Source organism: Chrysoperla carnea, chromosome 2 (genome assembly GCF_905475395.1).
Source record: "Chrysoperla carnea chromosome 2, inChrCarn1.1, whole genome shotgun sequence".
Classification (NCBI taxonomy): Eukaryota; Metazoa; Arthropoda; class Insecta; order Neuroptera; family Chrysopidae; genus Chrysoperla; species Chrysoperla carnea.
Window position 1 is genome coordinate 4,359,901 of NC_058338.1, and position 17,893 is coordinate 4,377,793.

The 17,893-nt window shown below is 30.5% G+C and overlaps 1 protein-coding gene across 1 annotated transcript; it reads right to left on the reverse strand.

Moving 5' to 3' along the window:
• Positions 1-1,570: 1,570 nt before the first annotated feature.
• LOC123293621 (HMG box transcription factor BBX) lies at positions 1,571-17,639 on the reverse strand. The gene is made up of 4 exons (XM_044874499.1): positions 17,621-17,639; positions 15,588-15,662; positions 5,550-6,167; positions 1,571-5,116 (listed from the first exon to the last, which is right to left on the reverse strand). The coding sequence occupies exons 2-4, from the start codon at positions 15,603-15,605 to the stop codon at positions 3,734-3,736; spliced, it is 2,019 nt and encodes a 672-aa protein (XP_044730434.1). The 5' UTR covers positions 15,606-15,662; positions 17,621-17,639; the 3' UTR covers positions 1,571-3,733.
• Between the last annotated feature and the right edge of the window lie 254 nt (positions 17,640-17,893).

Genomic DNA, 17,893 nt, shown 5'->3' on the forward strand with positions numbered 1-17,893 from the left:
AATGGAATTTCTACACATGTTGTTTGTACCTACAGTAACCTTTACAGAGTGTTTGAGCCTAAAAATTTCTATTTTCTCCAAAAAAAAGTATTCATTTTATTCTAAAATAATTTTTTGGCAGAAAATGGGTTGCATTCAAAGAGAACACATAGGTACTATAATTTCCACAAACCCGGTTGCAGAATACTTCTATTTAAGGCAATATTCTGGTCTAGAAATTTTTAAAGGTAAATATTTTCGGAGTTACAGCGAATTTTCTGGTAACGAAGTTCGAATTGATCGCTCTGTACTGCCAGCTACTGCTGCTTCAAAAGAAGGCAAAACAACTCGGCTAGCAGAAATAGCTTTGTAAGAAATTACATATGAATTAGAAGAAAGATGTTTGAGCATAGACCAGAATACCCCCTTCCTTAAGAGTTTCAATTTACATTAAAAAAATAATTTCAAATTGGAAAAGATTAATAGAGCCCTAGAATAGGAACTATAAGGCCACAATTGATTTAAATAAAATAAAATTCTAACCACACTAAACCTAGATATCACTATCTTTTCTCTCAAATCAAGTCCAAAATTATTATACAAAAATATTTAGACTAGACACCTTATTACCTACAAAAATAACAATTATTTACAGTTAACATTCCCTAAACTTTACGTTATCGACCCTTCAATAACGAAAAACATCGACATCCAATCCCCTTATATAGAATTATTATTGAAATTAACAATTTTTATTTCTGGCATAGCAAAATCACTTTTGGAAAACTCTTTCTCTAATCGATGAAAATTATAATTTTCATCATAATCATAAAATCCCTTAATCTAAATTTGTAACAATAAATATTTTGATTAATGATATTAATTAAATTAATATAAAAAAACGAATAAACATTTTTGTTTTAAGTAAAACATATTATTCTATTTTATTTAGGGGTCGAAATTACGCTGAGCCTGAATGTCTCACTGTCAATTTATGAGAGTCTTCTTCATCTTCATCTTCAAAAAGGTTCGTTTCCATAATGCCACAAGTCAAAAATACATTTGTTGAAAGTGAACTAGTGACTTTTTTAAAAGTGGGTTTTATACTTGTGAGTAGTACACGTTTAAAAAATAAGCTAGTGTAGCGCCACTTTCTCATAAATTGACAGTGACCCATTCAGGCTTCCGTACGAAATAATTATTATTTGAATAATCAAAAATATACGATATTATTTAAATATAAATATATATAAAGGTAGATTTTAATAAAATAGAATAAAAACTTGTTCTTTGCACGAATTGGCTAGCTTTCATTAAATCTCACACATAATCTTTAATAAACTTTGGTACATTCATGAAAAATAATTAAGGCTACTTACACGTATCAAATATGGTATTATTTATATCATTTTATCAACATCAGGCATCAGTTTTGTTTTTCTTTCAATTGGAGTTTATTCTTATCTGAAAATTTATGTTAACTGATATTTTACACGATTTTAAAAACATTCTATCAGTTTGTTACCGATGTTTGTTTCTTGTTACCAAACTTTGATCTTTATTCGGAAAATATATTATCTATTTTAAGAGATAATCAGTCTGTAAGAACTCAACGACGATTTCGTAAATCTCAATCGCAAGGAAGAACTTTATCTCTTAAAACTTTCGAACAACAGCAAATGAAACTTCAGATTGCGTTCGTGTATTTCAATAGATTGAAAACTAAGCGATTGAAGTAAGAAAATTTTCGGCCTCGAAGGGAATATGATGTTTCTATAAAATCGTGTAATATAAGTTTTAGCATAACTATTAAAATTGACAACATTTAAAAATTGTTTAAATTAAAACTTGTTTTCGTTATTACAACAAATAAAATTGTAAATATTTCCAAACTTAATATCCAATATACTTATTACGTATACGATAAAATCGTCTAAACACTCTAAACCTCTCCAAAGTAAAACAAATTCTTTAAAAAGGCCATAAAATTTATAATCTATGCATGAAATACTCCCACAACTAGCACCCAGCTATTTGCTAGAATGAATCCCCTATTTTGAAACATAATTTTTTTATAGTGGTAACTATTAGTTAAATATAAAATTTTTTATTTGTTGTAATAAATCCTTTTTTTAAAACCTTAATAAAATAAATATAGTCCAAGGTTTTACATATAACTTAAATTAGGTTATTTCTTGTAGCATATTATTTGGCATCATTTTTACTTCACAATTCTTACAGATATGTTACTAAGTCACTAAGAAATATAGCTTTTTGTTTATCAACTTCGAGCAGATCAGTCTATTTATTTGAGAGTCGGTTGTTGAGGAAGAAATACGTAGGTATTCATATAATAAGATATGTCCTTACTAGTTTAATCACTGAGACTTGAATATTAGGCAATAGTTCCCTTTCTCATTCTAACTATCGAACTATGTTTTAGCTTGAGAATTATGAAAGAGAAAAACAATGTAATACACCCAACTTTTTTTTAAATGGTCCTCGACACTCTCTTGAAGTAGCACAAAGTCGAGCGAGAAACGAGAATGTGATATTTGTAGTGTTTCGACTGTCCTCGCTTCGCCTTGTCCGACTTCGTTAAAAAGACGGTTTTTTGGACGCGATTCAGGCACCTAGACAAATACACACGAACTTTATCTCCACATTATTGTGATTACTTTTGTAGTTCAATAACTATTTTGGATTATATCAAAGAGTATAAGATAGAGGAGAAGGAGAAGGAGAGGAGCTCCCATTACTGACAATGTTAAAAAAGAGTTTACCGAACGCCTCTAGTGATTGTGTCCAGTTGTAAACGCTCTACACTTCCATAATTTTGTTTAAAAAAAATTCTGTTAGCCGAGCGTAGTTTCGATCTATGGACCTTTGGGTTATGGGTCCTGCAGCCTTTCCCTAAGCCACTATGCTCTGTGTAATACTATCGTAATAACATCTACTGATTCTTTTGTAAATACAGTACACAAATACCAGATTGCATTCGTGCCTGTATACGCGACCTTCTTCTCCGCTAACTTATAAATTTTTGGTTTATATAATCACATCGCGCTCGAACAAACCGCATATGATGCCCTTAAATCCTCGAAAGAGTTGGGTGTATTTTTTATAGAAATTTTTATTGTCTAAATCTTTCTTTCTTTGGAAGAATTATGAATTTGTTTTTAAATTAATCTAATGAAGGGGAGTTCGTGTACTTCGACGATAAGCATCGAAATCAAGTGTTAAAAAGAAATTTTATCTATTTGTTCTAAGCCAGCCTTGAAGTAAATTATTGGTACAGGACATTTTAAGTAAGAAATAACCTAGTTAGTATATATCGGATTTTCCATTTTCGATGTTATTTTAAAAGGTACCGATCGCCATTAGAATGTCATGCATTTTGATATGTGGAAAGTAAAAAAGGCCTGGTTAACGAAAATGGTGAAATATTTGAATGGTTTTGAAATTGAAAAATCTCTCATAAAGCAGACGTAATTTCAAACCGTAGATGATCTGAAACTAAATATCATTGATGCTTTTCAAGAGATAAGTGTGGAAATGTGTCTCGCCATTTTTGTTAACCGGGATGTTTTTACCAGTCACTTGTCCACAATACATGACCTTCTAGTACAAAACATCAACGACATCGAAAATGGAACACCCATTTTCAAAAAACCTTGCATAAAGACCTAATATTTGGTAATATAAAAAACTTTTTGTGTAAAAATATGAGAGCACAATGGATTTATAAATTATGCTATGGAGGATTACCGCCTAATTTAACAGCAACTTCCGCCAATGTTGCCAAATTAAATAAATCTGGCGTTGTTGTGTGTACAGTTTGGGTTGTTGTTGTTGGTGGTGGCGGCGATGTTGCTACAACATGTGTAATACTTTCCTTACGTGCTTTCCGTTTCCGTGATCCAGTCACTGTTGAATGTGTATTGTTATTTGCCTCCATTTTATTATTATTTGTCGTGGCTATTTTATTATTATTATTATTATGAATAAATTGTGTCTTTGGTGTATGACTAATTTTTTTACGTTTTTTATTCTCTTTTTTCTTTTGTTGAAATTTCTCTAAACTTAAACTTGGTAACGCTTCAATTTTCTCATCTAAATTAAAATCAGCAGCACGAAACATTTTTTTTGTAATACTATCATCCGATGCACCAGAATGTGTACGTTGTCGTGGAGATTCATCGTCAGTATGTTGCTGCTCCTCCGTGATATTCTTATTAGCCGTTCGATCAGATAGTTTTTGTATTGTACAATTTAAGTTTACGTTGTACGATAATTGATGATGATAATGACTATGATCATCTTCTTCAAGGTCACCTGGTGATTTATTTTTAATTAGATATGAAGGAGATCTCATTTGACTGGAAAACATCATTTTACTTTTTTTACTACGTTTATTTACTACTAAACGACCTTCGGTCATAAATTCCGCATACCGTTTTCCCTTACATGATCTCCCCGATTTTCGTATTAAGTCAAGATTATTTTTTGGTATTTTTTCAAGGATATAGTCACTATCGTCCGAGTTACGCATACTATGCTCAACTATACGATCGATTAACTCCTGTTGCGTCATACTTTCAGTTGAATTTGGCACATCATCATCAGCCCATAAATGTTTTTTATCATGTCTCGAAGATGTCTTAATTTTATGTAAGCGCTTTAATTTTCGGTCTTCCAAAGTTTGTGTGCTCGTTAACGCATGATTACGTAAATTTGTAAATGGTGAGGAATTTTGAACTACAGGTGATTCTGAAGAAGTTGAATCTATTTCATTGACGTATCGTTTGCGAATTGGTTTTGGTGGTGACGGATCGCCATCGAATCGATCACGTTGAGGTTCGTTCATATTTTCGTTATTGATGGAATTATAGTTTGGATCGATCAATGAACTTAAATTACCTAATTGAGTTTCATCGGCTAATTTTCCTGGTGTAAAATCTGACATATTTAAATAACTATGCTCGGATTCTGAATGATTTTCGTAGCCATAATCAAAACCCATGCTTGAATTTGGCCGTGAATAATTTCCAGGGCGTGTATTTAATGTTCTTAACGGTGGTGCTGGCAATTTGTACCATTTAAAATCGGGATTGGCATTGAAGAAAGCGTCTTTATACTGAAATAAATAGGAAGAAGTATAATTAAAACAAATTAATCCCTAATTAGGTTGTTGCAAAAGTTTTGTGCGTTTTAATGTCATGTTAATGAACTCACTGTTCGACGTTGGTTTGCGATGAGCCCGGAGTGGTCAACCTAAAATAATTTAGAGCGTAGGTTTGAGGACCCTGGTAAAGACTGATCAATCACAAACGGTGCTTGGGATGGCGGGAGAATTGTTAATGGTTTAGAAACGTATTGGAAAGAACAAAAAGATTTTCTGATACTTCTGAGACTTTATAATGGTTTACTAAACGACGAATCAAAACTGATTAAGTCTTGGAACGAGTTAAAAATTTTCATCTCAAATAGAGTTATGGCATGGAATAATTAGGACTTTAAGGCCTCGATTATTTTATTGAAATTAATTTAAATTAAAAAAACATTCTTACTTGTTTAGCTAACGCTGTATAACATGCTTTATCATCTTCCTCCAAACCAGCCCACCATTCTCCCAAAATCTTTGTAACACCACGATTCTCTAACGTTGGATATTTTTCCCGGACAACAGCACGATGCCGTTTACAAAATATTAAAAAGGCATTCATTGGTCGTCTAGCATGATGTGATGGTTCTAACGATTGTAAATTCTGTTGAACATTTGTTTCTGATAAATTATCACTTTGCGATTCAGATTCATCAATTACTGATGATTTATTCTGATCATCATCTTCCATTTTATCTTCGTCCTCCATTTTATCATCATAATTTACTTCGTTATTATTATTTGTTTCTGTTGGTGCGCCTGTATTTTCAAAATCATCATCGTACGGACATTTTGTAGTATCTTTGGTTTGGTATGCTTGGAATGTGATTGAAATATTGTTATTTTTGAAATCATGCATTTCATGTTTACGCTCCTGAGGCGTTAATATGCGTTGATGTTGTTGTTGAGTGTAATTTTCGTTTAATAATTTCATTTGTTGTATGTTTTTTAGAATATGTTCATTTGATGTATGATGTATTTCAGCCATTTTGGTTGTGGTCACATTATTCATGTGTTTATTTACCTGTAAAAATAAAACATAATGATTAAGGTGATTGTAAACCTACAGTATTTTTAAAAAGTTTTGGTTGATTGCACGGTACATACATATAAACCAATTAAATGCTTTGTAGTCAAATAATGTGTTATTTTAGCTTTACAATACCACATAACTACAAAAATATATAATATATTGTGTGCAAGTGCTGCTTATAAATTTGATAATATAGATATCGCTCTTCAATCATCAATACTCTAACTATACTCGTCTCTATTCACCACATGATGGATCTTCGATGAACTCATAATTAAATTAAAATTTTGCGTAACCTGATAACGGGTTTATTTTATTGCTACCGCGGCGCTGAGATTTTAAAATTATTCTCGGATAAAGAAATTAAATCAAACTTTTTTGATCATTCTGTACAATAGAAATGTCAAAAATAAATCCTTTGTAAAAACAAAGAATGAAAATTATTTACATTTTTACAATAATTTTTATTAGTTTATGTATATTTTTAGGAACTCTTGTTTTTGGAAAATTCACCAAGCAAGGAAAAGTCACACCACAAGTACAAGCAAATATATTTTCAGCTCTTTTAAATCTCTATGATGACATATTGCATGATATTAGAGGTTGGCAATTCCTAAATATTCCAGGACGTTTTTTGGAATTCGGAAATCATGTAAGGAGAAGAGTTCTACCAGTATGGTTAGGGGGTGCAAGTCCTCCTCAAACCAAGAAAAAGAAAAATGTCAGATTTTGGCAAAGAGTAAATGTGATTTAGTATTATGTGTTATGCAGTTTTTTTGTAAGAAAATGAAATAATTTTTTTAAATAGATTTTCTCCCGCAAACTATTTATGTGGTCATTTATTTATAATTTGTAAGAAATAGTGTGTACATCCATGTTAACTGGTGTCTGCATTTTAAAATAATCCTTTCGCGGGATTGGCAGTTTCCTAGGAAGTAAAACTTGGTTGAGTAGACGCCGTGTTTCTTGAAGTGTTTTAGGTCTCTGATTATGAATATGTGCGTCGATTTTACGTAAAGAGGTTCTTGCAGAAACTGCCCTGCGCTGTTATAATTCCAAATCGGTAAAAATCTATTGTATTTGTGTTACACGTACAGAATCCAAAAAATTTAATTTTGCTCTATCGCATGCAAATTTTATCCAATTTTGATAAACCAAGTATGTAATCCTACTAAATTTGGGTCATACTTTTCAAATTTGGGATCAAAATTACCCTAGCTCTAACAGATTTTAAGAATGTGGAGTCCTGGTCCCGGAATTAAACACATAAGCGATAGCTAGCGAAAAATTGACATCACAGCTGAAAAGAATGACCCAAAATTAGGGGGTTTCAAAAAAAATTCCAATAAGAGCGGATATAATTTGCCTGTGTTATCAAAAAAATCGAATTTTTTAACTTAATGACGTCATCAGAATCCAAAAATTTTTATTTTCCTCTATTACATGCAAATTTTATCCAATTTTGATAAACCAAGTATGTAATCCTACTAAATTTGGGTCATACTTTTCAAATTTGTGATCAAAATTACCCTAGCTATAACAGATTTTAAGAATGTGGAGTCCTGGTCCCGGAATTAAGCACATAAGCAATAGCTAGCGAAAAATTGACATGACAGCTGAAAAGAATGGCCCAAAATTAGTGGGTTTCAAAAAAAATTCCAATAAGATCGGATATAATTTGCCTGTGTTATCAAAAAAATCGAATTTTTAAACTTAATGACGCCATCAGAATCCAAAAATTTTAATTTTGCTCTATCACATGCAAATTTTATCCAATTTTGATAAACAAAGTATGTAATCCTACTAAATTTGGGTCATACTTTTCAAATTTGTGATCAAAATTACCCTAGCTCTAATGAATTTCGAGAATGTGGAGAACTGGTCCCAGAATTAAGCACATAAGTGATAGCTAGCGAAAAATTGACATCCCAACTGATGCCTCGCCCTAGTTACGGACTAGGCACCTACATACTATGTACAAGTATTGTGTACTGTTACATGTCTGCTGTAATATAGCAGCATGTTTTTATGAACTTGACTGTAACAAAAATTATTATATCTTATAACGCAGTTCTTCTGTAATAAAAATATTGTTTTTGAATTATTCAAATAAAACTTAATATATCTGAATATTTCAAGAGAAATTCATGGATTGTGATAAGCATTAATGGAATTACATTATTGATTATTATATATACTTTTTTTTTGTAAAACCAATGTGTTATAATTAGCCTTTAAATTGTTATTTAATATACACAACGGAAAACCTGTTGAAAAGTCTACTCTTACTTTTCTACTCCTGTAAGTAGATAAGCAATTGCTCTATTTATACAAAATATCTATTTGAAATAACACTGTGAATTCTTGGAGATTTATCTGGGTTGCTTTTTGGGTCTTATGGTTACATGGTTGGAAAAAATAAAACATCGAACATTACAGAAAATTGTATATTATACTAATTTCCATATTAAAGTTAATTTAAGACAAATTCATTAATTATTTACAGTGGCATTAACTACAGGGTGCTTCAATAACATGATACCACTTCTAAGATAGAACATCTATTGCTCCAGCTTTAATACGGGTACCTAATTGACCCAAAATCAATTGGGTTACCAAGTTTAGTTAAGTAACCATAATAAACATTAACGTCTTATAGACCTTTTCATCGATTTGCTTTTGTTTGGGATAGATGTCAAAAAATTATTCAACCTAAGAAAGTTAAATATATTTTATCTTTTTTAAGCAGCGCTTTTTGACAAGAATAGAAGATATAAGATATGTCTTTACTTGATTAAAAATAGTCCGAAACAAAAAAGAATCATTTTGTAAATGAAAAGCTCTATTGAACAACTCTGTATAGACTTTTTCATTAAAGAAAAAAGATTGGTGCTTCAAAAAAGAAAATCGAACTAATTTGGCAAAATGTAGTTACAGTCCGCGTAGTTTCGATACCTGTATGAGCGAATGGGAGCGGAAAATCGGAATAACGCCCCAAAATTACGTTGTTCAGTTCTATGCATGCTAGAAAGATGGAATTTTCAACAATCGACTCGGAATAAAGACAAATTAACAGAAAATTTCGAAAAATTTAACTACACAAATCGCAACAAGACTTTCCGGAGGGTCGTTTGACATTTCATTTAGGAAATGACTAGTAATGAACTACTTTTATGAAATGACCTGTAATATTAAACCATGTATATGTAATATGCAAGGTATACTAAGTTTAGTCCCAAGTTTGTAACGCTTAAAAATATTGATACTACAAAATTTTGGCATAGGTGTTCATAAAATCACCTTATTAGTCCATTTCCAGTTGTCTGTCTGCCTGTCTGTCGTCTGTCTGCCCGTCTGTCATCACGATTATTCAAAAACGAAAAGAGATATCAAGCTTAAATTTTTATAGCGTGCTTAGAACGTAAAAAGTGAGGTCGAGTTCAAAAACACACTTTCAACAAATGAATGAAGAAATTGATGGGTTGCATTCAAAGAAATAAATTGTTAAGAAATAAAATAATATTACCGATCCCTTTTTTGTTAAAATGCTTATTCGGCGGCCAATACATACTTGATAAGTTTTAACAAGTGTACGTTATATTAATAGCGTACCGTACAACCATATTAAATATCATAACTTTCAAATTAATTATCAACTACATGATACCTCCTTAACCTTGACAAAATGTTTATATTATGTTATGTGTATCGTTTATTAAAAATTTTAAAACAATACACCAAAATTTATAAAACATTTGTCAATATACACGAAAGCGAACACTAAAACAAAAATAGGCAAGTGTCAAACAGTACAAAACATCGCGAAGTGAATACAATCTATTCATTATGCAATGTTATCTACCCATTTTGATACTTGTCTATGTTTAGTGTGTTGTTTATTGTTCGCTTTCGTGTTTGAATCCATACGGTCAATCCATCTTGTAAGCCGTTAGAGATAGAACAAAAGTTTAAATATAAAAAATGTTCCTTATCAAAAATTAAACAACTTTTGTTTGAAACATTTTTTCGTAAACATCACTGTTTACCCGTGAGGGCGCCAATTAGGCGAAAATTTTATAATATGTACTATACTTGATTATCAGTTATGTATGTGTCACATGTTTGTATGTGTAATGTGATAAAGAAATCAACACTGACTATGCATGGTATTTCAAGAATTAACTCAGTCAATTGTTTGTTTTTACTTGTTTTTTTTTTAAATTTTCTGTATTGATTTATTGCTTTGAAAAGAATACATAGAACATAATTTAAATTACTAAATACTAAAATTATCGATATCATTCAAGCGAAACCATAACCTTCAAACAATAATTGGTAACGTTTAAGACAAAACAATAAATGAGACAAGTGAGGTTAACAATTAATTTGTTCTGTCCTAATTATTATTTGAGTGTCATACTCAATTCAGGGACACAAGACAAATTCCAAAATAGATCGCAAATACATAATGGAATTCCGAAGGCCTATTTCGAAAAACAAGTTTTAGGAAAATTATTTATATTTGATTCAGATATTTTATTGATACAAGTGAATTTACAAAATTTAAAAAACCCCCGACAAACGCGATTTAATTCTTGTAAACAAAAGTTGTTTATTTTTTGATAAGGAACATTTTATACATTTAAACTTTTGTTTTATCTCTAACGGTTTAGAAGCTGGGTCCTACGGATTGACGTATGTTGCTCATTTACGCACTCGACCTCACTTTTTACGTCCTGGGTGCGTTGTAAAAAATTTTCATCTTGATATATTTTTTCGTTTTTGAGTTATCGTGTTGACAGACGGGTAGACAACCGAAAATGGACTAACTAGATGATTCTATGAACACCAATACCAAAATTTTGTTCGTAGCATCAATATTTTTAAGCGTTACAAACTTGGGACTAAACTTAATATACTATGATATATTTCATATATACATGGTATAATAACTTTGTATTTCTTCTGGACGGTTGATAAACAGGAATGCAATTTTTCGATATACATTTCGAATTTTCGGACAGATCACTTGATAATATTATCAACGAACTCTGGCCTAAACTCACCTAAAAGATTCTTTGACGACGATCAGTAACAACCATATGTGTTCTTAAGTATGACTCCAAAAATTTAACGCTATCAAATTTCTCATTATTAATTTATTCACATGAAATATTGATTTTTTATTCTTCGACTTATATTCAGTTTTCTTTTTATTTTTCAATGCCCTGGAGTACGATAGAAATTTAATCATTTGTATCGGTTTCTGCAGTTATTTCAATTTTATTTTATTTTCGTTAAATTATATCTACGTAATAAAATAATTTAATATGTATACAGGGCGAAATTTTTATAGCGTACTCAGAACGTTAAAAATGAGTTTGAGTTCGTAAATGAGCAACATAAGTCAATTGGGTCTTGGGTCCGTAGGATCCATTTTGTAAACCGTTAGAGATAGAACAAAAGTTTAAATGTAAAAAATGTTTCTTATCAAAAATTAAACAACTTTTGTTTGAAACATTTTTTCGTAAACATCACTGTTTACCCGTGAGGGCGCCAATTAGGCGGAAATTTTATAATATGTGCTATACTTGATTATCAGTTATGTATGTGTCATATGTATGTATGTGTAATATGATAAAGAAATCAACACGGACTATGCATGGTATTTCAACAAGTAACTCATTCAATTGTTTCTTTTCACTTGTTACTTGTAGCTTTAAGAAACGATTGGCATCGAAATTTATTTACATTTACTTCATTTTAAGGAGCACTATAAAATGCTTAAATGCAAAACATCAGCTGACGACAGAATTTTCATCTCTGTAAAGATAATTTCAGAATTTTTTTAAGTCTATACGGCTTTCGAATTTATTTTAATCTTTTTTTTATAAAACGCTGAGGTCGTATCACATTCAGTTAGTGCATTTAAAAAAACAAAATAAGCTTCTTACACATTGGTAGGGTTTGTTTAAGGCTTTTATTAGAATAAAGTTTTGCGTATACCGTACCTTTAAGAAAAATACTGAAATACTTTGAATAGAAAGTGTTCTGTCAGTGCGCCCCCCACGGATAAACAGTGGTCTTTACGAATAAATGCTTCAAACAAAACTTTAACGGTTTACAAGATGGGTTCTCCGGACCCAAGACCCAATTGATCTATGTTGCTCATTTACGAACTTAAACTCACTATGTCCTGATCTTGGTAGAATCAGACAAGGTATGCTCTTTGTGCAGGTAGGCGTAGGGTGAGGGAATGCTCTCCGTAATCTCTCTCACACGGTACCCAGTTACCGCCATATTGATTGATTGTTCACATTCGAACTGTCAAGTTGATTTATTTGTTTAATAATTTTTTTACATATTTACTGTCAACAAATATGACATAAGCAATATGGCGGTGACTGGGTACCGTGGGAGAGAGTAAGACAATGTCCCCATCCTACTCCTGCCTTTCATAAGATCATATCTTGTCTGATTCTAACAAGGTCCTGATGTTTTTATGCCCTGACGTCATTGTTCGATATCACCATAGAGAATGCATATAAAATACATATAAAACTTTGTTTTGCTAAAAGAAGATGGACAACAATCTTTGAATGCTTATAACTTCTTCGTTCTTTAATCAATTTTAATTTCATTTTCAAATTTTGTTATGGTATCAAGTCTAATTTTACATTTTTATGCATAATATGGAAAAATTCGACATCAGCCATTCTGAAATCAGTTCCCTGATGAGACAGAGCCGACATCGACTATACTTTCTTGGGAATATCTGTCGATTAAAATCGGTTCTATTCCTTTTAGAATCAATCCAAACTTGAGACAGGCGATACAGCTTTGGCAGTTTTTTTGGGAACTCGGAATAGGCCAACAATTGAGGACACGGTTCTGACTAACTCTTATGTAATTTTCGGCCTTTCTGAAATGACTCACTAAAACTACTCTGAGCCGTTAGACTTATCAAGAAAGACTCATAAATAGGAATATTAATCACCAATGGATTGTAATAATTTAAAAAAAAAAATTCATCACTTTTGAATGCCATTGTATTAACTACCTACTGACTGACTCGTTGTTGTTGTTAAAACGACTTCTGTTCTTTTTTTAAACATTTTATTTAACTAAAACAACAAAAATAATAATTTTGTGAACTATGAATGTTTTGAGTGTGTTCCACATACCTACAAAAATTTTTACTTTAAAATTATGATTTTAAAAGTGAAAACATATTTGAAATATTTTCTACGGATAGCGGTACCGATAGAGGTGGTGTTGTATACACTTATTAATGTTGAATAATGACAGATAAAAAGCTTTAAATATCAATGCACCACACAAGTCATAAATACACGGTGATAATTTTTTAGGACCTATATTAATTTCTAGCAAAAAGTTTATGAATCTCAAGAATAAAATTTACGCAATTTACTGAATCTGACACTTTCAATCCTTTACCTTCATGGGCGTAGTAATTTAGGGAGTTTGAAATTTAAAAACCCCGCGTTCTACGCCAATTGATTAATGATAAACTTAATATTTATTTGGGCTTATTATACCGGGAGCGGACCGCAAAATCACTTGATCCTAACTCCCAAAAGAACTTGGTGCAAAGGCAAGTTTAGCTAAATCAAAATATTTTCAGCTGTACTAAAGTGATATTTACGAGGTATGGGAATGTATAAGACTGAACATTCTCATGTGCAGCGACATTACTATCTCCGCCAATAGTCAAGCAGTGCTTAGATCCTTCAGCTCGGTCTACCTTATCTCAAAAGAAGCGGGACAAATGAATATAAACAAATTTGTACTGGGAACTTGCTGGAAATAACAAAAGAGTGTTGAACACAAGCACCAATAGACACCCGGGAGTTGCGTTTGCGAACTGCAAGCTGCTCCTCAATAGATGAAGGGGGAAACGCTCTTGTGGTTCTATAAAAAAACAGTCAGATATGGCGAGAGTAAAATCGTAGGCGTTCCGAAGATCTCATATCGCTTCAAAGGACCCCTAGAAGCAATGTCGTTGCAACTATTAATGGACACACTGAGCGCCTGAGCCTGATAATGTATCACGGTTATTGTAGGAGTTGTCACAGTGAGGAGGAGAAAGAAACAATGCCACTTCTGCTGGTCTTAAGCAGCTCCAAATGGTTCATGGAGTAGTGGCCGGGGATGGACCAACCCTTTTTCGGTGTCACAATGAACCTTTTGGTCCAAGTGACTTCCATTCCAGAACAGTCTATCTAAGCTAACCTAACCTAACCACCTATTAAGCTATGTTGGTTCTACCATATCTGGTAGAACGTTTTACAGACTTATAGAGAGATTTCCAATGATTGATTTTAAAGTTTTCATAAGAATTTTAACAAATTCGACTTTGATTATATCCTGCTTTCGCAGTGTTCGACGATGAATTGATTTTATTGATGCTTCAGAATAATTCAAAGCCTACTGGATTACTAAATAAATTCAACAATTAGCCAAAGCCAATGCAAGGTTATCCAACTCATATAATATTTCATATGCAGAAATATAAAATTTGGTTTTACCAATTATGACATCAAGTGACCTTCATCAAATTATTTGAAATCAACTTTATAATAGTAGACAGAAATTACTAAAAATCTTAATCGTTTGGCCCAAAAAAAAGATCCCCGTGTATTAAAAGGTAACATACTTTAAAATATCAAAACATATTTCATTACCAATTAATAGTTATACAAAAAAAAAAATCTACAAATTCGTTTTCAATGTCATCAAATTGAAATTAAAATGAAGAAATATATTCGCGTAACTTAAATATTTCTATTTTTCCAATACTAAAAAAAAAATATTGCAAAATCAGTGCAATAAATAGAATTTAAAAAAATACAAATGCGCGCATCATACATGAATGTTTAAAAATATATGTTTATTTCAACCTTTATTAGTATTACAAATATATCTTATTCTTTTTACTAACATTCTACTGCGCATTTATAAACATTTTAAAACAAATATTTGTAAGTATTTATTGTCCTACTTTAACTTTCTCACTTATTCACCGCGTCCATTTCTTTTTAATTTCCATTTCGCAGATGTCAATAAAATAAAATCAAATTCTTTAATTTATAACACACTAATATTAATTAAATTAATAAAAAAAATTGTATAAATATTAATTAAATTGATTGAAATTGATTAATTATATTTATTAATTAGAAGAATTTTCAGAAAATTCATTCAAGGACATATGAAAAAAAATTCAATGTCAGATTGAAACTTATTTATGTAGTTTGTCAATGAAATTTCAAATAATTTCTCAATAAAAATATAATAGATGATGAATGATATATTAATGAATTTAATGAAAATTAATTTTCTTTAAAATAAATGAAATATTATTGATAAAATTTAAGTTAAATCACTTACATTGTCTTCTGTCTCCATCACTACAATAATGTACCGTCATGACGTCATACAGTTTTTTAATTATGACTTGATTAACTAAAATCACAAATGACACTAAATTTTATTAAAATATTAGTATTATTAATGATATTTAATAAAAAACTATACATTTTATTACATTAATTTTATGAAATTATTGTTTAAAAATTGTCGATGTATACTTTATTTGACAAGATGTCTGTGTTTTTGTCAGCTGATAGCCGGGTGTCAGCGCAATGAATTGTATACACTTGTATACATTGTATATGCGCAATGAACGTAATACTTCTGTGTTTTGATTATTGTTCAAAATATGGCCCAGCAGTTAGACTAAAAAAAATACAACTTTGCAATGCAAACTAATCCTTATGAAAATTTTATGATTGGAGGATTGAACTTAAGGGAAAACTTAATTTACAAGATTTTAGTATAGTAAATTTCAGCCTTCATATTGGGAAAAACTTTTTTTGCCTATTCCTCAAAACTTTTCTGAAGTATAGTAGACGATTTCAGTCGATGTCTCACAAATTACTCGTCCAAATGCCTGTTTTTTGTGCACTCTGGGAAAAAATTACTCAAGAATATTTTTATACAAATAAATAATTTCTCGATTTTTTGCAATTTTCTAAAGGGATTTCAAGGGAGTCCTTTAAGAAAAGGGACTTCCTTTTCCCTTTGAAGAAGTCAAAAAAATCACACAAAAATTTTGTTTAGAATTTTGTTGAAACTTACATTACAGGGATTACAGGGTAGCTTTGACCCAAAAATTCAAAAATCGTGTAGTTTCAAGATTGGGTTTTTGCAATATCACCCAAAATCCTATACGAAATAAGCTATTATTCTGGATATATCTCGAAAAAGAACAATTTTATTCTTTAAAGGATCCGAATTTTTATGTTTATGGGGTCCCTTTGACTAATAAATCCAACGTATTGAAAATTTGCTTAATTTTGCTATTTCACGAATAATTTTTAAGGAATTGGCTGAAGAAATAGCTCCGGGATATCATCTCCCGTATACGATTTCAGTATCTCAAAAACTAAGTACTCGAGCGCCAAAAGGATTCGATTTTTGAATTTTTTGGGTCAAATTTAACCTCGAAGATTATTTTTAACAATATCAGAGACAAAAATAATTTCCCGATTTTTTGCAAATTTCTTCCCTTCCAAAAAATCTAGAAAATTTTCAAAATTGATCCATAAAATACAATATAATCGGGCTTATTTAACTGTTGGGTGAGATTCGTCTAAAATTCAATACGAAAAGTTTTTATTTCGAATTGGTTCCAGAAATATCTCAAAATATCGTCATTTTAATAGAAATTTGATCCTGTTTTTTGTTTTGGGGGTATTATTGTCCTAAGATCAACCGTTCTAGAGATATTAAAACTCATTTTATATCTTCATCCACAATTATTTCCAATCATTAAAGCCCAATTTAAACTAGTTTAGACCTCTATCGACCGGACTATATAAACAAGGATACAAATACAGTACTAATATAGGGGCGTGCTATATTTGGAAGATTTTTCATTAAAAAAAAATCGTTCATTTAGTTTCAGAATAAACAAGAACATTTATTAAAATTTGTTTTTTTAATACATAATTTTTGAAAAAAAGAAGTATATTTTTTTGGCTAATTCAAGCTAAACATTCATTTCATTTATTAGCATTTATATCACTGATAATAAGTATAACATAAATATATGTAAACAAAATGTTTGATAAATTATTATTACTTTTATTTAAAATAAACAAAATAAATAAGTACAAAGTTATTTAACGTTATCATAAATATTCATCTGATAAGATTATCTAAAATTATTAATATTTTTTGTATAAAATATGACTTTTTTTCATTTATAAAAATTGATTTGTATGATTTATCATAAATTAATTTTTATCATATACATCCATTTAGGTATGATTATGATGCATTAAGTAGACATTAATATGAGTTAATTAAACTTTACTAGTAAGCTAATTAAATAAAATATTTAAATTAAATGCACTTACGGTTTTTTTTATTTGTAAAGTTGTCAATTTAATATTAAATTTTACACAAGTTATGATTGGTTTTTTGTGTTCAAACACGAAAAAAAGCTGCTTTTCTATGGCTTTTCTTGTGAAACTTTATTTCAAGAACTTATGAGTTCAATCATTGCGCAATAATGATAAAAAATAGTAATTGTCATGCGTGATAGGGTGACTTAAATTGTGGCTAGTTTTCCCCTAAATATTTTTTTTTTTTTTTTGAGAATAAATTGATGAAAATAAATTACCCTAACC